The sequence below is a fragment of the Herpailurus yagouaroundi genome, unplaced genomic scaffold, assembly GCF_014898765.1.
Source record: "Herpailurus yagouaroundi ecotype Mexico unplaced genomic scaffold, PumYag 28, whole genome shotgun sequence".
Taxonomy (NCBI): domain Eukaryota; kingdom Metazoa; phylum Chordata; class Mammalia; order Carnivora; family Felidae; genus Herpailurus; species Herpailurus yagouaroundi.
This window is the reverse complement of record NW_024412376.1, coordinates 157,290,448-157,311,980: the sequence shown is the minus strand read 5'-3', so window position 1 is coordinate 157,311,980 and position 21,533 is coordinate 157,290,448. Positions and strand designations below refer to the sequence as shown.

The window sequence follows — 21,533 nt, the reverse complement described above, 5'->3', positions numbered from 1 at the left end:
ATAATACTTAAGATAGTCACTCTATTGAGATCATCAGTGGTGAAAGAAATGATTAACACTTTTTTTTATTACTATGAAGCTCACTTTCTGTAGAAAAGTCTGAAGGTACCAGAGAGGGTAATAATCCGTAGTTCATTCTTTCAGTGAACAATTGTGGGTGCCTCCTGTGTCCCGGGCACTATACTGAGTGCCGGAAATTAACCTTTGGAAGATGCTTTACACTTTTGCAACGTCTTCATTACGTGTCCTCCGTCACTTTGTTGGGATTTGAACCTAGGCCTCTGACTTCCGAACTCATGCACTTTCTACTATAGCAAGATAACTATTCAGTGTTATACTTAATATTATAGGCATCATTGAATTCAAATTAAGCAAACGTTATCTCCAAGATTTGAGGAGGTACAGCATGTAAGCCGGGACCACAGAGCACATCCATGCTGGGCCACTAAGTACACACGCGCATCTCTGCCTGTTAAACGTTCTTTTTTTTTTTTTTTTTTTTTTCCAAATTTTTATTTAAATTCTAGTTAGTTAATATATAGTGCAATATTGGTTTCAGGAATAGAATTTAGTGATTCATCACTTACATACAACACCCAGGGCTCATCCCAACCAGTGCCCCCCTTAGTGCCCATCACCCATCTAGCCCATCTTCCATGCACCTCCCCTCCAGCAACCCTCAGTTTGTTCTCTGTAGTTAAGAGTCTCTTATGGTTTATTTCCCTCTGTTTTTATCTTGTTTTTCCTTCTCTTCCCCTATGTTCATCTGTTTTGTTTCTTAAATTCCACATATGAATGAAATCACATGGTATTTATCTCTGACTTCTTTCATTTAGCATAATACACTCTAGCTCCAGCCACAGCATTGCAAGTGGCAAGATTTCATTCTGTTTGATGGCTGAGTAATATTCCATTGTGTATATTCCCCACACCTTCTTTATCCATTCATCGGTCGATAGACATTTGGGCTCTTTCCACAGTCTGGCTATTGTTGATAGTGCTGCTATTAAAATCAGGATGCATGTACCCCTTCGATTCTGTACTTTTGTGTATCCTTTGGGTAAATACTAATAGTGCAACTGCTGGGTTGTAGGGTAGTTCTATTTTTAACTTTTTAAGAAACCAACTATATGGTTTTCCAGAGTGACTGCACCAATTTGCATTCCCACCGACAGTGTGAGAAGGTTCCCCTTTCTCCACAACCTCACCAACATCTGTTGTTTCCTGAGTTGTTAATTTTAGCCATTCTGACAGGTGTGGGGTGGTATCTGTATTTCCCTGATGATGAGTGATGTTGAGCATCTTTTCATGTGCCTGTTAGCCGTCTGTATGTCTTCTTTGGAAAAATGTCTATTCATGCCTTCTGCCTATTTCTTAATTGGATTATTTTCAACAGGCATTTTAACAGAATGATTATTCACCATTCTTAAGTGAATACTGTAACCCAGAACTATCTTTAGAGAGTAGATAGTATAGGGAGTAGTTGCTGCTAATAAGTCATTAACATGATAATTTAGCAACAGGTGATGGTGTATCTTTTTGCAGATATAGATATATCAAAAAAAACAAACAAAACACCTGTGTTCCACATTTCCTTTACTTTTTTTATTAATCAATTTGTATTAAAAACCATAATAGGGACTTCCTTCTATTCCTTCTCGTAAAAGGGAAAAAAAATTCTCCCAGGAGAGAACATAGAGGAGTGATGAAGAAAACATTTAAACCATTTTTAAAATCACGGCTGACATAGAAATAAGGTGAGGGGGAAAGTCAGAGCCAGGAAACAACAAAGCAGATTCCACACGGGTGAGAGCCTGGAATAGCATTTGCTCTGAGGTCGTCAGATAATTCCTAATGCCTGGACCTGGGCTTTAGCAAGCCACAGGGCGACTGGGGAAGGAGGTAGTGCCAGGTATGGTGCCAGGGCAGGGAGGAGGGTCAAACTAGACACTCGGGTGCAGAGCTGGGACTCTTGACAGGTAATGTCAATGATGAGTAAGCCAGGAAATACCCTGCTTTGCAGAAGGAATCCTGCCTGTTTCAGCCTTGACTCTGGATGGAAGAGAAACAAGATAAGTCTCCCCAAGGAATTCCCAATAACCAAGTTGTATTTTTTCACACCAGCAACTAAAATTCACACTACCTGTATGACCAAACAAAACTTCAGCTGAAAATATCATTGAAAGTATTTCCCTGTTGGTAATGCCCCTAAATCCCTGTCAGAAGGAAACACAAATCTTTCTAGAAGAATGCTCTTTAAACTCAGCCTTAAAGAGAAAAAAAAAAGTTCCAAAGTTCCAAACAACACAAACATATAAAAGATCATTGAAGAAGAAATAAGTCACCATGAAGAGGGTAAGAGTTAGCAAACACAACAAACCACAGAATTGGGCCACAAAGAGTGCAGATATTAGAATTATTAGACTCGGCCTATAAAATAGATATGTTTAATAAGTTTAAGAAATCTAAGCAATTGAGGGGCACCTGGGTGGCTCAGTCAATTGGATGTCCGACTTCAGCTCAGGTCATGATCTTGTGGTTCATAGGTTCGAGCTCTGTGTTGGGCTCTGTGCTGACAGCTTGGAGCCTGGAGCCTGCTTCGGATTCTGTGTGTGTCTCTCTCGGTCTCTGCCCCTCCCCCTCTCATGCTCTGTCTCTCTCAAAAATAAATAGTAATCATTAAAAAAAATGTTTAATAAATCTAGGGAATTGAAAATGAAACAAAAGAAAAATAGGCAGATTGCAAAAATATTGCATAGTACTTACAGAAATATAAAATAATTAAAAATAGAAAGTGAACAAACAGCTTAAGCAGAACATTAAGTACAGTTAAATACAGACTTAAGTTATATACAGGTAAGTACAGAGAGTTAGTGAGCTGGAATTTACATGCAAAGAAATTACTTGGAATATAGCACAGAGATAGCCAAAAAACAGAAGATGAAAAGGAAAGGTTAAGAGACATGGAGGACAGAGGGAGGAACACCAAATCACACATGAAAGGAGAAAAGCAATGTTCAAAGAGAGCTGAGAGGGGCGCCTGGGTGGCTCAGTCGGTTAAGCATCCGACTTCAGCCAGGTCACGATCTCGCGGTCCGTGAGTTCGAGCCCCGCGTCGGGCTCTGGGCTGATGGCTCAGAGCCTGGAGCCTGCTTCCGATTCTGTGTCTCCCTCTCTCTCTGCCCCTCCCCCGTTCATGCTCTGTCTCTGTCTCAAAAATAAATAAACGTTAAAAAAAATAATAAAATAAAAAAATTAAAAAAAAAAGAGAGCTGAGAATATGTTAAGATCTGACGAAAGACAATGATCCTCTGATGCAGGAAGCCCAATATACCCTACACAGGATAAAATGAAATTAAAATCTAGGCATATTGCAGGGAACTACAAAGATGATCTTAAAGCAGCTGGAGAGAAAACAGATTTTCTACAAAAGAACAATGATCCGACCAATCAACTTCTCAGCTGCACAAATGAAGTCAGAGAAGGAATAATATCTTCAAAAGGCTGAAAGAAAATAGCCATCGAACTAGTAACTTATATCCAGTGAAACTGTCTTTCACACAAACATTGGGAGAATTTACAACCAAAAGAGTCTCACTTAAGGAATTTCTAAAAAATAGCCTTCAAAGAGAAGGAAGGCTCTCAGAAAATCCTAGGTGTGACACTAAACAGTAGATAAAGAAAATGGGAAACTTGTGAGTAAATGGAGACAGGCATTGTCTTCATATCAGTAATAACAGAAGTGAGGGTGAAAAGTAGTGACAAAACAAAAATCCTGGAAAAAACTGCGTATATGTCAGGACAGGATTGATGAGGATATTTTAATGCACTTATATTTCCCAAGAGGAGAGTCAAGGTATTTATTAACTTTTAGAGTTTAAGTTAAATATTCACATTGAAATTCCTAGATTAATCACTTAAAAGAATAAAAGAAAGTATGTATAACTTGCAAAATTAACAGGAGATAAAATAATGAAATGGGGGTGAAGAAAGTGGGGAGGGAGAAAAAAAAGAAACATAGAAAAAAGTATGAGAAGTAAAAAGCACAGAATAAGGTGGTTAAAATGGCCGAAATGTTTACCACTAATCACAATCAGAGCAAAGGGATTAAACTTTCTGATTAAAAGACAAACAAAGACTGTCCGGGCGCCTGGGTGGCTCGGTCAGTTCAGGTCTGACTTTGGCTCAGGTCATGATCTCACGGTTCGTGGGTCTGAGCCCCACATCGGGCCCACCGCTGTCCGCTCAGAGCCTGGAGCCTTCTTCCGATTCTGTGTGTCCCCCTCTCTCTGTCCCTCCCCTGCTTACAGTATGTCTCTCTGTCTCTCAAAAGTAAATAAAACCTTTAAAAAGATTAAAAAAAAAAAAAGACAAAGGCTTGTCAAACTAGATGTTTAAAACCATTTATAGTGGAACTTGACAAACTGATTCTAATATTTATATGGCAGTGCAAAGGGTCAAAGTAGCTTAGACATCTGGAGGAGTAAGAAGGTGTCAGTGGGAAGATTTGCCACACCGTATACCCAGACTACTTACAAGACCATAGTAATTAAAGTAAAATGGTATTGGGGCGCCTGGGTGGCGCAGTCGGTTAAGCGTCCGACTTCAGCCAGGTCACGATCTCGCGGTCCGGGAGTTCGAGCCCCGCGTCAGGCTCTGGGCTGATGGCTCGGAGCCTGGAGCCTGCTTCGGATTCTGTGTCTCCCTCTCTCTCTGCCCCTCCCCCGTTCATGCTCTGTCTCTCTCTGTCCCAAAAATAAATAAAAACGTTGAAAAAAAAATTTAAAAAAAAAAAAAAAAAGTAAAATGGTATTGACACACAGATAACAGAAAAATGGAAAAGAATAAAAAGTCCACTCAAATATGACCCACTCAAACCTGACACATGACAAAGCTGGCTTTGGAAATTACTAAGGAAAAGACTGACTATTACATAAATTTCACTGGGATCATTGATTTTTACATATAGGGAAAATAAAAATAGACTCCTACTTCACAGCATTCAAGGGCAGATAGATTGAGTACTTAAATATGGAAGCATTTTTTTTTTAAGTTGATTTATTTACTTTGAGAGAAGGCAGGGGAGGAGCAGACAGAGAGGGAGAGAGAATCCCAAGTAGGCTCCCCACTGTCAGCCTAGAGTCCGATGTGGGGCTCAATCTCATGAACTGTGAGATCATGACCTGAGCCTAGACCAAGATTTGGAGGCTTAACCAACTGAGGCACCCAGGTGTCCCTAAATATGAAGGCATTTTTTATCTGTATGACTTGAGGTAGAATTTCTTTTTTTTTTTTTTTCTTAATTTTTTTTAACGTTTATTTATTTTTGAGACAGAGAGAGACAGAGCATGAACGGGGGAGGGTCAGAGAGAGGGAGACACAGAATCCGAAACAGGCTCCAGGCTCTGAGCTGTCAGCACAGAGCCCGACACGGGGCTCGAACTCACGGACCGTGAGATCATGACCTGAGCCGAAGTCGGCCGCTTAACCGACTGAGCCACCCAGGCGCCCCTAGAATTTCTTAAATAAGATAGAAAAAGGCACAAGCTATAAAGAAAAAGAAAAATACATTTGGCCATATTGAAAGTGCGAACTCAGGAGCACAAGGGTGGCTCAGTGGGTTGGGAGTCTGACTCTTGGTTTTGGCTCAGGTCATGATCTCACGGTTCTCAAAACTGAGTCCCTCCACCAGCTCTGAGCTGACAACAAGCAGCCTGCTTGGGATTCTCTCTCTCCCTCTCTCTCTGCCCCTCTCCTGCTTGCTCTCTCTCTCTCTCTCTCTCTCTCTCTCTCTCTCAAAACTGAGTAAATAAACTTAAAAAAAAAAAAGGTGAGAACTTGGGTTTATCAAAAGACACCACAAGGGAAATGAAAAGCCACAAATAAGGTGTTTACAACATATATAATAGCCAAAGGAATACCAACTAGAATATATTTTTAAAAACATCCGCAAATCAGTAACAAAACGTGCAGAATACTGAAATAGAAACTCACGGTGGGACTTGTCCTGCCAGCCAGGGGCCGTTTCCCCTAGTTATAGCCAGTTGAGCTGGTGATGAGATGGAGGGTAGGAATGTCTTTTACTCTTTGAGTTCACAGAAGACACAAGAGGCTTCAGACGGGGCCTGAAGGATTGGGCCAAACCTCGCGTCTACCACCAGAGCCCTCTTCCAAGCAGACACGTCCAAGGCCCGGCTACCTCCCAGCCCGTTCAATGGACTGCTGTCACAGTGCCCACGGGGGCCGTGCCGGCCACCGCCGCCAGCAGGGCGAGCCCTTCCCCCAAAGACTGGTGCCTGGTGCAGGGGGGGGCCCCGGCCCGCAGCACCGCCGCACCCCTCCCCCACCCGTGCGTACCGGGAGCGAAGACAGAGACCTGGAGGTTCGTAGGTTTTCCAAAGGAAAACAGAGCGGCGTTCCTAACCGGGCAAACCCTCACCAAGCAGGTAGCTTGCTGGGTTTGGAACAGGCTGAGAAGAAAAGTAGTGGGACAGCCCTTTGGAGAAAGCCATTCTCCCAGGGCCCCTGCATCTCTTGAGCTCGGCAGGGTTGCTCACCCTCTCTGGTCTCGTTCTTGGCAGGATTCCTTGTTAGAAGTTTTATTTATGTTTTGTGCACCTCAGCTGAGCACGTGAATGAAAGAGTGGCAATTGGAAAAGCTGCGCTTTCTTCATAGCCTGTGGGTCTCCTTACAACGAAACTAGGCAGGTTGTGACCCGACCGGCCTACCAACCTACTACCGTGAGATTCATTTGGGAGAAACCAGCTGTAACTGTTTAAAAATCACTGTTTCACTCTGTTAATTCAACAAGGATAGGAATGGCTGTGCCAATACAAGTTTTCTCCTTTAAAACGAACAAAAAAGAGGGGCATCTGGGTGGCTCAGTCGGTTGAATGTCCGACTTCAGCTCAGGTCATGATCTGGAAGTTCCTGAGTTCCAGCCCGAGGCTGCCTCAGATTCTGTGTCTCACTGTCTCTCCGCCCCTCCCCCACTCGCACTCTGTCTCTCCCTCTCTCAAAAATAAAGATTAAAATTAAAAAAAAAAAAATTCAGAGAAGTGTAAACTTGAAAGGCCAAGTAAGCATATGAAAAAGATGTTCAACCTGCTTAGAAGTTGCATGAATAGGAGCTATAACTACAATGATGCCCCGATCTTTGTTTCTAAATACGATTATCCTCTAAAAAGCTCCTTAGAGAAGTGGCTGCTTTTTGGACTGGGCTAGAGAAAATACAAGATGATTGTAGAAAGTCCTTCTAGGGGTGCCTGGGTGGCTCAGTTGGTTGAGCCTCCAACTTCGGCTCAGGTCACGATCTCGCGGTCCGTGAGTTCAAGCCCCACATCGGGCTCTGTGCTGACAGCTCAGAGCCTGGAGCCTGTTTCGGATTCTGTGTCTCCCTCTCTCTCTGCCCCTCCCCCGCTCATGTGCTCGCGCGCTCTCTCTCTCTCTCTCTCTCTCTCTGTCAAAAATAAATAAACATAAAAAAAAAAAAAAAAGAAAGTCTTCCTATACCATCAAGTAAGGAAGTGCAGGAAAAAAAAAGAGAGAACATTTCAAAGAGACCTAGGAGCCAGTGTCTTCATCTGTAAAAGGATATTAACAGTGACCTCCTTCCTAGGATGCTTGGAGAGGGTGAAATGAGTGTTAACACAACACCTAGCTTGGTAAGCACTTAGCCCTCACTTCATTCCGCACACATCAATTTTGTGATATATAGAACTCTTACAAGAAAATGAGGTCGAATATCTAGGTATGTATTTTATCAGAAATTAATTTTTTCAAACAGGAACTGTTGAATTATTTTTTTGCTTAAACAGGAACTGGTGGCCCGGTATGTGTCATTGATTCCTTTCTTGCCTGACACTGTTTCATTTGCTGGCATCTGTGACCTGTGGAGCACATCTGACGTAAGTAGTTCTCCCTCACAGATTTACCAGTTTGAGCTGACTTCACTGAATATTGGCCAAAGGCTCGTATAATTTTAAATTGCAACATTCATTAGTCCTTATAAAAATCCATTTGGTCATCTGTTTGACAGGATGAGCTAAATTCTGAAGTATTTTGTCTTTCTGGTTCGATTTGCCCAAGTTCAGAAATTACGAAAAACTTTTGTTTGTACAAATAATAACAAAAAGTACTTCAGGTATCTTAATACTGATTTGGCCTCCCAGTATTACCTCAGCAATATCCCAGCTTTATTCATTAAAAGAAAAAAAATCAAAATGACACTCTATATTACATTTGGAAATTACATACTCCACAACTGATGGGCTTTTTATGGCAAACCAGGTCATTACTGATTCAGTGTGTATTTCCTGGTCGCACACCACATATCACACACTGTACTAAACTGTGGCTATGAGCAAAATAAACATGGCCTCTGCCCTCCTGGAATTTGCAATCCACGTATGTTACGATACATCCAAATGGTTCCTAGGTAGTAGGACACGAACACATACCTTATCACAGGTATTCTGCTTCTGGGTCTCATGTGGTGCTGTGTTTGCATAAAATTAAACTATGTTACACAACTCCTGTTAAGGATAGCTCTAAACCGAAGAAATTTAAGCACATCTTATTATTTTTGTTGAAATTCAGGTACACTTTAAATTTTTGCTCCCCAGTCTATTTTGGCAACATAATGTTGACAGTATTAGAGGTAACATTTCCGTAACCTCAAGACATCTAAAGAAAATATGCAAAGGACAGAATAATTCGTGTGCCGTAGAGCCAGACTGGCTTTACCGCTTCCTAAGTATTACCTCACCTGTGTTTCCATTTCCTCATCTATAAAACTGGAAGATGAGTACTTCCCTCAAGGGTTTATTCTAGGATGAAATGAGTTAATGCATGCAATATGCTTAAAATAATTTGGGGGCAGGGAAAAGGGAGATATGAGTAAGCAGAGCACAAATGATTTTTAGGGCAGTGAAAATTCTGTGATACTCTAATGATGGGTACATGTCATTACACATTTGTCAAAACCCATAGAATGTACCACACCAAGAGTGAACCCTACTGTAAGCTGTGGACTTTGGGTAATTAATAATGACATGTCACTGTAGGTTTCTTCATTATTAACACTCAGACCACTCTGTAGGTAGATGTTGACAGTGTGTGGAAACAGAGGTAGATGGAACACTTCTTCTTCCCGACTTTGCCGTGAACCTAAAACTGCTCTAAAAATAGTATTTAAAAACATATTCAACACACAGGGAGCTATTATCTATAAATTCAAAATGAAGAGTAAAAGTTTGAAATTTGTCTCCCGTACTCATAGTGGTGATTCTAGGAATCCATGGAATCGATGTCAGAGAAAATACCATGTCCAATAGAAGTGTTCTGTTTTTCTTTTTTTTAATTTTTTTTAATGTGTATTTATTTTTGAGTGAGACAGAGCATGAGCAGGGGAGGGGCAGAGAGAGAGGGAGACATAGAATCAGAAGCAAACTCCAGGCTCCGAGCTGTCAGCACAGAGCCCGACACGGGGCTTGAACTCACGGACCGCGAGACCATGACCTGAGCTGAAGTTGGACGCTCAACCGACTGAGGCACCCAGTCGCCACTGTGTTTTTCTTTTTTAAGGATTTAAAACATAGTATCAAAATCTGGAAACAGATTTTTAAAATAGGTCTATTTATACTTTAAGGCACTAATTTTAACAGTGACTTTTGAAAAATCCCGTATGTCCAATCCAGAATGAAGCAGTCAATCTACACAGTGTAATTTTTCTTTTCTTCCTGTCAGCAATTTCTTGATCTCCTGGCCGGAGACGAAGAAGAGCATGCGGTTTTACTATGTAATTATTTTCTCTCCCTGGGTAAAAAGGCCTGGCTGGTGATGGGCAGTGCTATTCCTGAGGTAAGACCACACAGGCTGGCTCCTACAGAGGAGTGGAGTTGTCTAACATGGCTGTTATGTTCCAGAAAATGAACAGTACTAATTTGCATAGCGATCCTTCGAGTTGCAAGGCAAGTGGCCCAGAGATTCCATTATGGGCAGAGAGAACCAGTGATTAGACATGAAATCGTTTTTTCAGTGGCACTTGGACTCTGATCGGTGCTTCAGATCAGGGGCTTTTTTTCAGCAAATCTGAACCGTTGACCACCCAAAGGCCCCACCTGACTCTGTCCTTGTAGTATGAGCCCACACCTGCCCATGTTGCTAAGAATTCTGATTCCCTTAGTGATCTAGTGTTAGATCACTAGTGGCAAGGTGAGAGATCTCCCTTCTCATGCCCACTGCTTCCTCAGGCACCTGCTACTAAGCAGCAGGTACAGCAGAACAGAGCAGACAACCTCAGCAGCAAAGAAAAGAATGTTAGCAGCTATCTTTTGATATCATTATTGTTCATCTTATTAGACTGGAGACAGCAAACGATTAGAATTTGTTTCCCCAGCCCACAGCAAATATCCCTCAATTTGGGGCGCGTTTGGGGTAGTTGGGGGTACGAGTTTAGAAAATTCACGTGAATTGAAGCAGTGTATCCAAAGAGTGTATCGAAAAGAGGCCACAGGGCTCTAGGACTCCTCGGGAATTAAGTAGCACGAGTTGCCACTAGGCAGGTAGGATCACATCCGAAAAACGGATGCATTCTCCACCGTCATCTTCCAGAGAGCCTGGTAAAAGAAAGAGAACACTAGGCTAGGAAGTCACAAGACCCGAGTTCCAGGCTCTGCCTATTCCTCATGAGCTGTGTGGCTCTAAGCGAGTCAGTTCACAACTCTGAGCTTTTAAGGAAACTAGGATAATTTTTACCCTGCCTTCCCCAGAAGGCTGTTGTAAGCAGCAAAGCAAATCCATACAGGAGCAGTAAATGAATAAATGTTCGCTATTGGAATTAAAAAAAAAAAAAATCCAGTAAGACTCAAGTATTCTGAGTAAAAAGTTAAAGTACTTCTTCAGACTCAACCCCCAAACCCACCCACCCCCTAGGTGTGTTCACTGTTAACAGTTTGGTATGTTTTTCAAAACATCTTCTATGCATTTACATAATTATAAAAGTGTATCAAGTACTAGTTAATGTAGTACTCAGGCATAATCGTTCGCCTTCTCAATACTTAATCAGTTATCCCTGTTTGGTCTATTACAAGGCAGTAGCAGATACGTGCATTTTGCAAAAAGGAACATTTGATTTTATTTCTTAAATCCAGTGCAACCTAGAACTTCAAACTAGTTTCCACCATTAGCCATTAATTTTAGAAATTAGGGGTCCAACTAAAATAACGAATTGTGTGTGCAAACTAATCTTGATTTCAATTGCATAATTAGTTGGAAGTTGTTTTAATGACTATTTTCCTTCAGGGTCCAACTGCCTATGTTCTAACTCGGGAGCAAAGTCACTATTTAATATGGAATCCCTGCAGTGGACATTTTTATGGACAATTCGATACATTCTGTCCCTTAAAAAGTGTGGGCTGTTTAATAGGTCCCGATAATGTAAGTATTACCATTGGATGGCTTTTTTTTAATTGACCTGATTTACTATTTTATGTGTCCAAAAAAATGTATATAATCATATACATATACCAGTTAAATGTAGTATCAAGCACAGTGGCAACAATAATAACTTTTAGTTGAATTAGTCGCCTGATCAGCTGAGAAGAATGAGGGTAAGGAAAATATATAGAACTTAGATGCAGAGGACCTGAGTTTGTGTCCTGGCTCTGTCCTCAGTGTGTTTTGAGAGCTAAGTGAGGCAAATCTACCACCTGGGAAAACTGGGTCCCTCCCTTCCATCCTTCTTCCTTTTTCTTCCCCCGCCCCTTTCCTCCTTCCCTTCCCCTTTTAAAGACAGATTCCCAGGACCACCAGGTGATTCTGGTTACACCCAGTTTTGGAGGCACACTTAATTACGAAGGGTACTGTAGAAGACTGGTTAAAAACAGGAGTTATGAGGTCCGAGTACCGGAGTTTAAACTTCAGTGTCATCACTTACTAGCTGTGTGAGCTTGGGAAAGCTTCTTATGTCATACAGCCTCAGCTCCTTCACTGGAGGTAACAATGGTAGCAATTACGTTGTAGAGTGTTGTAAGCTGCAGACGAGATGATCAATGCAAAGCAGCTAACAAACAGGGATGACTCTTTACTAACTGCTGTCATTCTTTTTATCATCATTCTCTACCTTAGTGGTCTCTGAACTTTAGGCATCTGTCAGAAAAATCATTTGAGCATGCATCCCCAATGTGTATTTTGTACTGAAGTACCATTAACATAGTGTTATATTAGCTTCCCGTGTACAATACGATGATTCAATAATTTTATAGATTACTCAGTACTCACCTTAAGAAATGTGCTCTTGATTGCCTTTATCTATTTCACCCATTCCCCCAACCCACCTCCCTCCAGCAACCACCAGTTAGTTCTCTGTGTTTAAGAGTCTGGGTTTTTTTGTTTTGTTTTGGTTTGGTTTGTTTGTCTTTTTGACTTACCTTAAATTCCACATACGCTTAAAGTCATATGTTATTTTTCTCTGTTTGACTTATCTCACTTAGCATTATACCCTCTAGGTCCATCCAATTATCACAAATGACAAGATCTCATTCTTTTCTATGGCTCAGTAATATTCCATTGTATATATATATGTACCATATCTTCTTTATCCATTCAGTCTATCAGTGGACACTTGGGTTCTTTCCTTATCTTGGCTATTGTAAATAGTGCTACAATAAATAAAAGAGGTGAATATATCTTTTCAAATTGTTTTCGTTTTCTTTGGGGAAATACCCAGTACCGGAATTACCGGATCATACGGTAATTCCTTTTCCTCCACATCATTGTCAACATTTGTTCTTTCTTGTCTTTTTGGTTTAGTCATTCTGACAGGGGTAAGGTGATATCCGTGTTTCGCTTTTTTTTTTTTTTTAATGTTCAAATAGCGTTTCATGAAACACAAATGTACTATATTTATAGATGATATTTTTTTACTTTAGAAACATTTTTATTATTTCAAGTATTTAGTTAACATACAGTGTGATATTAGTTTCTTGTGTACAATATAGTGATTCAACACTTCCATACATCACCTTGTGTTCATCACAAGTGCACTCCTTAATGCCTATCACCTGTTTCACCCATCCCCCACCTACCTACCCTCTGGTAGTCATCAGTTTGTTCTCTACAATTAAGAATTTGTCTCTCGATCTGTCTCTTATTTTTTTTCCCTTTGCTTGTTTTGTTTCTTAAACCACACACGAGTGAAACCATGTGGTATTTGTCTTTCTCTGACCATATATACTCTCTAGCTCCACTCATGTCATAGCAAATGGCAAGGTTTATGGCTGAGTAATATTCTATTGTACATATATAGTTCTTTATCCATTTATCTATCGATGGACACTTGGGCTGCTTCCATAATTTGGCTATTGTAAATAATGCTATAATAAACTTAGGGGTACATATATCTTTTTGAATTAGTGTTTTCATATTCTTTGGGTTAATACCCTGTAGTGGAATTACTGGATATGGCAGTTCTTTTTAATTTCTTGAGAAGTCTCCATACAGACATACAGTGGTTGCACCACTTTGCCTTCCCACCAAGAGTGCACAAGGATTCTTTTTGCTCCACATCTTTGTCAACACTTGTTTCTTAGATTTTTGATTTGAGTCATTCTGACAGGTGTGAGGTGCTATCTCATCGTGATTTTGATTTGCATTTCCCTGATGACTAGTGATACTGGAAGTCTTTCCAAATGTTTGTTGGCCATCTGTATGTCTTCTTTGGAAAAATGTTCATGTCTTCTGTCCATTTTTTAATTGGATTACTTGGGGTTTTGCTTTGTTTTCTGGTGTTGAGTCATGTAAGTTCTTGATGTATTTTGGATACTTACCCTTTATCGGATATGTCATTTGCAAATATCTTCTCTCATTCTATAGGTTGTCCTTTAGTTTTGTTTCCTATGCTGCACAGGTTTTTTTTGTTTGTTTGTTTGTTTGTTTGTTTGTTTGTTTGATGTAGTCTCAGTATTTTATTTTTGCCTTTGTTTCCCTTCTCTCAGGAGACATATCTAGAAAAATGTGGCTACAGCCAGTATCAGAGAAATTACTACTGGTTCTCTCTTCTAGGATTCTTGTGGTTTCAGGTCTCATATTTAGACCTGTAACCTATTTTGAGTTTTTTTTTTTTTTTCTGTGTGTGTGGTGTAAGAAAGTGGGCCAGTTCATTCTTTTGCATGTCTTCCCAACACCATTTGTTTTTCCCCTTGCATATTCTTGCCTCCTTTTAGAAGATTGACTATATAAGCATGGGTTTATTTCTGGGCTGTCTATTCTGTTCTATGATCTATGTGTCCATTTTTGTGCCAATACCATACTGCTTTACTACAACTTTGTAGTATTTCTTGATATCTGGGATTGTGATACCTCCAGTTTTGTTCTTCTTTTTCAAGATTGCTTTGTCTATTCGGGGTCTTTTGTGGTCCCATACAAATTTGGGATTTGTTCTAGTTCTATGAAAAATGCTTTGGTATTTTGATAGGTATTGCATTAAATCTGTAGATTGCTTGGCTAGTATGAACATTTTAACAATATTTGTTCTTCCCTCTATGACGAGGGAATATTTTTCCATTTGTTTGTGTCAATTTCTTTTGTCAATGTTTAATAGTTTTCAGAGTACAGGTCTTTCACCTCCTTAGTGAAGTTTATTCCTACATATTTTATTATTTTTAGCACAATTGTAAATAGGATTATTAATTTCTTTCTGCTATTTCATTATTAGTGTATAGAACTGTAACAGATTTCTTTATATTAATTGTCTATTCTGCAACTTTACTGAATTCATTTATCAGTTCTAGGAGTTTTTCGTAGAATCTTTAGGGTTTTCTTTATATAGTATTATGTCATCTGCAAATAGCAAAAGTTTTATTTCTTCCTTACCAATTTGGATGCCTTTTCTTTTTGTCTGATCGCTATGGCTAGGACTTCCAGTACTATGTTGAATAAAAGTGGTGAAAGTGAACATCTTTGCCTTATTCCTGATGTTAGAAGAAAAGCTGTTTTTCACCATTGAGTATCATGTGGGTTGTGGGTTTTTCATATATGGCCTTTATTATGTTGAGGCATGTTCCCTCTAAATCTTTGTTGAGAGTTTTTATCATGAATGGATGTTGTAGTTTGCCAAATGCTTTTTTTCATCTGTTGAGATGATCGTATGGTTTTTATCCTTTTTCTTTGTTAATGTGATTTATTATGTTGATTAATTTGTGAATATTGAGCCACCCTTGAATCCTTAGAATAAATCCCACCTGATCGTGGTGAATGACTTTTTAAATATATTTTTTATTTGGTTTGAGGATATTTTGTTGAGGATTTTTTGCATCTATGTTCATCAGAGATACTGGCCTGTAGTTTTCTCTTTTTGTGGTGTCTTTGTCTGATTTTGGTGTCAGGGTAATGCTGGCCTTGTAGAATGAATTTGGAAGCTTTCTTTCCTCTTCTATTTTTTGGAATAGTTTGAAAAGAGTAGGTATTAACTCTTCTTTAAATGTTTGGTAGAATTCACCTGTGAAGCCATCTGGTCCTAAACTTTTGTTAGTTTTTTGACTACTAATTCAATTTCATTGCTAGTAATTGGTATGTTCAAATTTTGTATTTCTTCCTGATTTAGTTTTAAGTTACATATTTCTAGAAATTTATCCATTTCTTCTCCATTTCTTCTAAGTTGTCCAGTTTGTTGGTATATAATTTTTCATAATATTCTCTTAAAATAATTTCTATGGTCAGTTGTTCTTTCTCTTCCTTCATTTCTGATTTTGAGTCTTTTTTTTTCCCCCTTGACGGGTCTGTCTGGCTAAAGGTTTATCAATTGTTTGTTTACCTTTTCAAAGAACCACCTCCTGGTTTCTTTTTTCTTTTTTTTTTTTTTTTTTTTATCTTTTTCACTTATTTCTGCTCTGATCTTTATTATTTCCTTCCTTCTACTGGCTTTGGGCTTTTTTGTTCTTCTCCTTCTAGCTTCTTTAGAAGCTAGCATAAAAATAACATACCATGGGGAAGCATGCTCAAATGATTTTTTCTGACAGATGCGTGAAGACTGTAAGGAAGGGATGGAAAAACATTTACCACACAAATGGAAATTAAAATAAGCTGGGGTAGTAGTATTTATATTGGACAAAATAGACTTTAAAGACTATAACAAGAGACAAAGAATGCTATATAATAATAAAGGGAATAGTCTAAGAAGAGGATATAACAGTTGTAAATATCTATGCAACCAAGATAGGAGCACCTTAACACATAAAGCAACTATTAACAGACATAAGGGGAAAAAAATTGACAGTAATACAATAATGGTAGGGGACTTTAACACCCCACTTATATCAATGGATAGATTATCCAGGCAGAAAATCAGCAAGGAAACAGTGGCTTTGAATGACACGTTAAACCAGGTGGACCTAACATATATACAGAGCATTCCATCCAAAAACAACAGGATACACATTCTTTTTAGGTACACATGGAACTTTCTCCAGGATAGATGTGTTAGGCCACAAAACAAGTCTTAATGAATTCAAAAAGACTGAGATCATATGATGCATTTTTTCCTGACCAATTATGCAATTGGTTATGCAATTAGAAATCAATCACAAGAAAAAAAAATCTGGAAAAAAGACAAATACATAGAGATTAAATAAAATGTTACTAAACAAAGAATGGTTGAACCATGACATCAAAGAAGAAATTAAAGGGGCAGCTGGGTGGCTCAGTTGGTTAAGTGTCCGACTTCAGCTCAGGTCATGATCTCGCAGTTCGTGAGTTCAAGCCCCATGATGGGCTCTGAGCCCATCATGTCAGCTGTGCTGACAGCTCAGAGCCTGGAACCTGCTTCAGAATCTGACTCCCTCTCTCTTTGCCCCTCCCCCACTCATGCTCTGTCTCAAAAAATAAATACACACTAAAAATATTTTTTTAAAGGAAATTAAAAAATACATGGAGACATATGAAAATGACAAACAAAATCTTTGGGATGCAGTAAGAGCTATTCTAAGAGGCAGGTTTATAGCAATACAGGCCTACCTCAAGAAACAAGAAGCTCCATTACATTCACAGTACTATGATTTTTACAAATTGAGGGTTTGTGGCAACTCTCTGCCAGGCAAGTCAGTCAGTGCCATTTTCCAACAGCATTTGCTTGCTTTGTGTCTCTGTATCATGTTTTGGTAATTCTTGCGATATTTCAAACTTTTTCATTATTATTATATTTGTTATGATGATCTGTGATCAATGATTATAATTTCCTGAAAGCCTAGATGATGGCTAGCATTTTTTAGCAATATTTTTAATTAAGATATATACATTGTTTCTTTAGGCATGATGCTATATTGCACACTTAATAGACTACAGTATAGTGTAAACATAACACGCATAAGCACTGGGAAACGAAAATACTCATTTGACTTACTTTATTGTGATATTCACTTTATCACAGTGGTCTGGAGCCAGACCCACAATATCTCAGAGGTGTGCTTGTACCATTGCGCCTCTTTCCTTTGCTTCCAAAATGATTCAATTACTAATTATATCCCCTGCTTCTACATTCTCAGTACATTCAGACTTTAACCCTTTTAATAATCTAGCTCCTCTTCCCCTGACTCTGAGAAGCACCATTGTTTTGCTAATGGATAAATAAATCCAATGGTTTATTCTCATTCCTCATTCTCCTCTCCTTTTCTATGGCACATGACATGACTAATACCCTTTTCATGAAAAGAACACTTCCCCCTCCTTGGTTTACAGATAAAGGACTGTTTGGTTTTCATTTTCTCTACAAGTTTCTTAGTTTTCTTTCACTGGCTCTTCTTACCCCTTAAAAGTAGATGTTCCTGAAGATTCTATATTTAGATTTCTTACAGTACCATACTTATCATTATTAATTGTAGCTCTATCTAGGTTACCCTGGCAGAGAAGTTATAATCCTGTCACTAGCCCCAAAATCTTTGGATCCTGAATTTTCAACTGACTTCCAGACTCCTAACTGCTTTATCAAAATCTCAAACTTGGCACACACACCCAAAACTCCAATCTTTTCCCCCTTGTCTCCAAAACCAGCTCCTCCTCCTGGCTTCCCATTTCTATGGATGTCAATTACCCAGATTCACACTGCAGAATGGTCCTTGATTTTCTCTCTCCCTTACTTCCTCCTATTTCAATCCTATTAACAGATACCAAGTCATATAGGTTCTACCTGTTCTGTTTCCCAGGCCATGCCATTATTGCTTCACCCTGCATTACTATAAATAAATAATCTCTCCAATTCAATCCATTATTTGATACACTAATACCTGATTAAGTTTCTGAACATTCAGCTTCATCATTCTATGGCTTAAAAAGTACTTATCGGAAGTACCTCATTACATACAGATTTAAGAATAAAATTTTCTCCTTGTATTTCAAAGTCCTATATAATCTGACTTCAACTTTTCCAACACTATTTCCCACTACTCTTCTGCACATTCCCTACTCAACAGCCAAACTGTAATTATTAAAGACCCTGCCTTCTTAAAACAATTTCTTGAATTCCAAGTATCAAAGCCTCCTACATCACAGACTGCCACTTCTATCCTTTCCTGTGTTTTTTTTTTTTTTTTTTATTTCTCCAAATTTGAAAAAGCAGAAGCTCAAAGCAAGTTCGTCAAACATCTTTGCTATCTATACTTTCTCCCTAGGAACATATATATGCTAATGATCTCTAAATGTATCTCTAGCTCACCTAGCTCCCAGAACTTCAGACTGAAATATCCAACTGTCTCTTCAACATCTTCATATAGATGTCAGATATCTCAAACTTGATGTGCCCAAACTTGAACTCCAATTTCCTTTTGCAGTCTGACCTCAATAAATAGCAATTCCTTTGGTGCAGTTACTTAGGCCAAAATCCTTGGAGTCACCTTTGGTTCCTCTTTCTCCCACAACCAATTCATGAGCAAATCCTACTGGCTTCATAGTATATCCAGAGTCTGACCATAGCTCACCAATTTCACTGCTTCTATATTGATCCACACTACTGTAGCTCTTACCTGGATTATTCGAAATAGCTTCCTAATGGGAAACTTCACTACTTGCCCTTATCCCCTTCAGTATAGTCTCAAAGCAACAGAGAATATTAGTGTTAGAATGGAAGGCAGACTATGTCACCCCCTCTGCTTAAAATACTCCAATGGCTTCCTTGCTCACTCTAAAAGCAAATACCTAAACGTTTAAACTAATCCACAAGGCTTCCTATGACTTGGCTGACATCCCATCCCACCAGCTTCCGTCCTCCACAGATCTCATCTCTTACTTGCTCTAGCTTGCTCACTCTTCCAAAGCTACCATCTTCCTTGCTGTTCCTCAACACATCAAGCAGGTTTTGCATTTGCTATTTCCTCTGCATAGATGACCTTCCCCCTTACTGGATATCATGATAATATTGTCCCTCAATTCTTGCATTTCTGATCACATGTCATCTTTCCAGTGAGAATTTCCCTGCCCACCCTGAAACTCCACATCTCTTCCCGTGTCGTTTTCTCCACAGCCTTTGCATGGTTAGCTGTTGCCACAGTAAAAACAGTAAAAGCCCATCCCCAAACTAAATGGCTTCAGATAGCTATTCTCATGGATCTGTGGGTCAGCTGGGACAGCTGTGCTTCATGTGTGTTTATTCTGGGACTCGGCAGTGACAATGACAGAAGCACAAGAAGGCAAGCAGGAACACACGGAACCCCTTAAGCTTAGATTCAGAAGTTACACAAGGGCACTTCTGTCCCATTCTGCTGGCCAGAAGTCAAGGAGCAGGAACATCTCAACAACCCTTTCAGTGGGAGGAGATGCAGACAAAGTAACATGGCAAAGAGTGTTGAGTATAGGACGGGATGAAGAACTGAGGTCAATGAAACAAGCTGCTACATCATGTAACATCATCTGACAATCCCATATGTTTACTTATTTGTTCACACTATGTTCTCACTAGCTACTGCAAAAAGGTAGAAACTCCAATTCATTCACTACTTTGTTCCGAGTGACTAAAACTGAGCCTACACATGTAAGATACTTGATAAATATGTTGAATGGACAAATTTACCACTCATGCAGTCATTCAATATGCCTACTATATACCAGAAGCTATGCTATATGCTAAAGATAGTGAATAAAGCACATGGCAACTGTCCTTAAGACAACAAGGTAATATCTAGTGAGGAGGCAGGTGTAGGCCATTATTAACAATGATACACACTAATAATAAAAAATTAGCAAACAATTATTGAGCACCTATGTAACAGGCATTGTTCTAAGAGGTATAGATAAATTAATTTAATCTCCTCAACAATTTTATGAGGTGGGTACTATTACCCAGTTTTATAAAGGAGGAAAGAGAGGTACACAGAACTTAAATAAATCATCCAAGGTCGCACAGTTAGTAAATGTTGGCACCAGAATTCAAATCCAAATGGCCTGGTTCAGAACCAATATGCTGCATGCCTCAACAAGACAGGTGCTAGTCAGAGATGCTGTGGAAGCAAAGAGGTACACACCTAACTCAATTAGGAGGCTAGAAAAGCCAGCCTCTCCTAAAAAGTTTAAATTTTCTTATCAGGAACTATCTTATTTTATCAACCTACAATCAACGTAAGGCGCACCTCAAGTTCAGATATGAAAAAATGTGAAAAAATGGCCAATGACAATTTTATGTCTGATTATAAAATGCACGCTGGTTTTACAAATCAAAATGTGCAAAAAAATGTGTGTGTTCTCTTGCTGTCGGCTTCCTCTTTACACATGCGCACACACACTCACACACGTATGTACTTCCGCTGCCATATATGCTAAGTCAGTCTTGTCTTTTTTAGATTTGGTTTAATATTCAACGACATGACTCTCCACTACGGATAAATTTTGATGTCACCAAGCCCAAGCTATGGAAGTCTTTCTTTTCAAGAAGTCTTCTATATCCTGGCCTTTCCAGTGTTCAGGTATAATTCTTCTATTAACAATGTAGACTAAGAAAAGTGGGGGATTTTAAATCATTATACTGGGTAGCCAGGTATTTTTTGACGCTTAGTTCTATTTCTAGATATTCAGTTAAAAATAATGTTTCTCAAACTTATTTCAGCCCACTCACAATAAGAAATTACCACCATTATCGTGAACCAGTATATACAAATGTGGAAAAACAAATTTTGATATAATGAGCCTCAGGCCATTAAAGTACCACAAAATATATTCTACTTAATTTTTTAAATGCTGGACTCATTTCACTAAATTAATCATCAGATTTCATGACTGCTATTAAAACATGAAGTCATACCACAGGGCATGAGCCACTAGAGGCTCGTAAAGTTAATTTAGAGGGTCCTGGCTGTAGTAAGATTGTTACGTAGTAAGCATGAAAATTGTTTACTAATACTTTTGTTAGCTACATGTTTATATGTGTGTGTGTATACTGAGTGTGCAGTATAAAATCTTTTTACTGTGATCCAGACCTTTCCAAAAAGTTTAAAAAACAGTGCTCTAGAGAAATCCTTCCATGTGTACAAGGTGACATATACAAGACTGTTTT

General features: G+C 39.1%; 1 protein-coding gene across 12 annotated transcripts in view; it reads left to right on the top strand.

Annotated features, from left to right (window-relative positions):
• Nucleotides 1–21,533, top strand: part of CC2D2A (coiled-coil and C2 domain containing 2A) — a 148,706-nt gene that overhangs the window by 122,551 nt on the left and 4,622 nt on the right. For 10 of the 12 annotated variants that reach the window (XM_040487614.1, XM_040487639.1, XM_040487652.1 and 7 more), the window contains 4 exons: nt 7,819–7,908; nt 9,749–9,862; nt 11,306–11,440; nt 20,824–20,946. In XM_040487614.1, the coding sequence (XP_040343548.1) occupies nt 7,819–7,908; nt 9,749–9,862; nt 11,306–11,440; nt 20,824–20,946 (462 nt within the window). The remainder of the gene's footprint in view (nt 1–7,818; nt 7,909–9,748; nt 9,863–11,305; nt 11,441–20,823; nt 20,947–21,533) is intronic. The other 2 variants (XM_040487675.1, XM_040487671.1) reach the window with 1 other exon arrangement.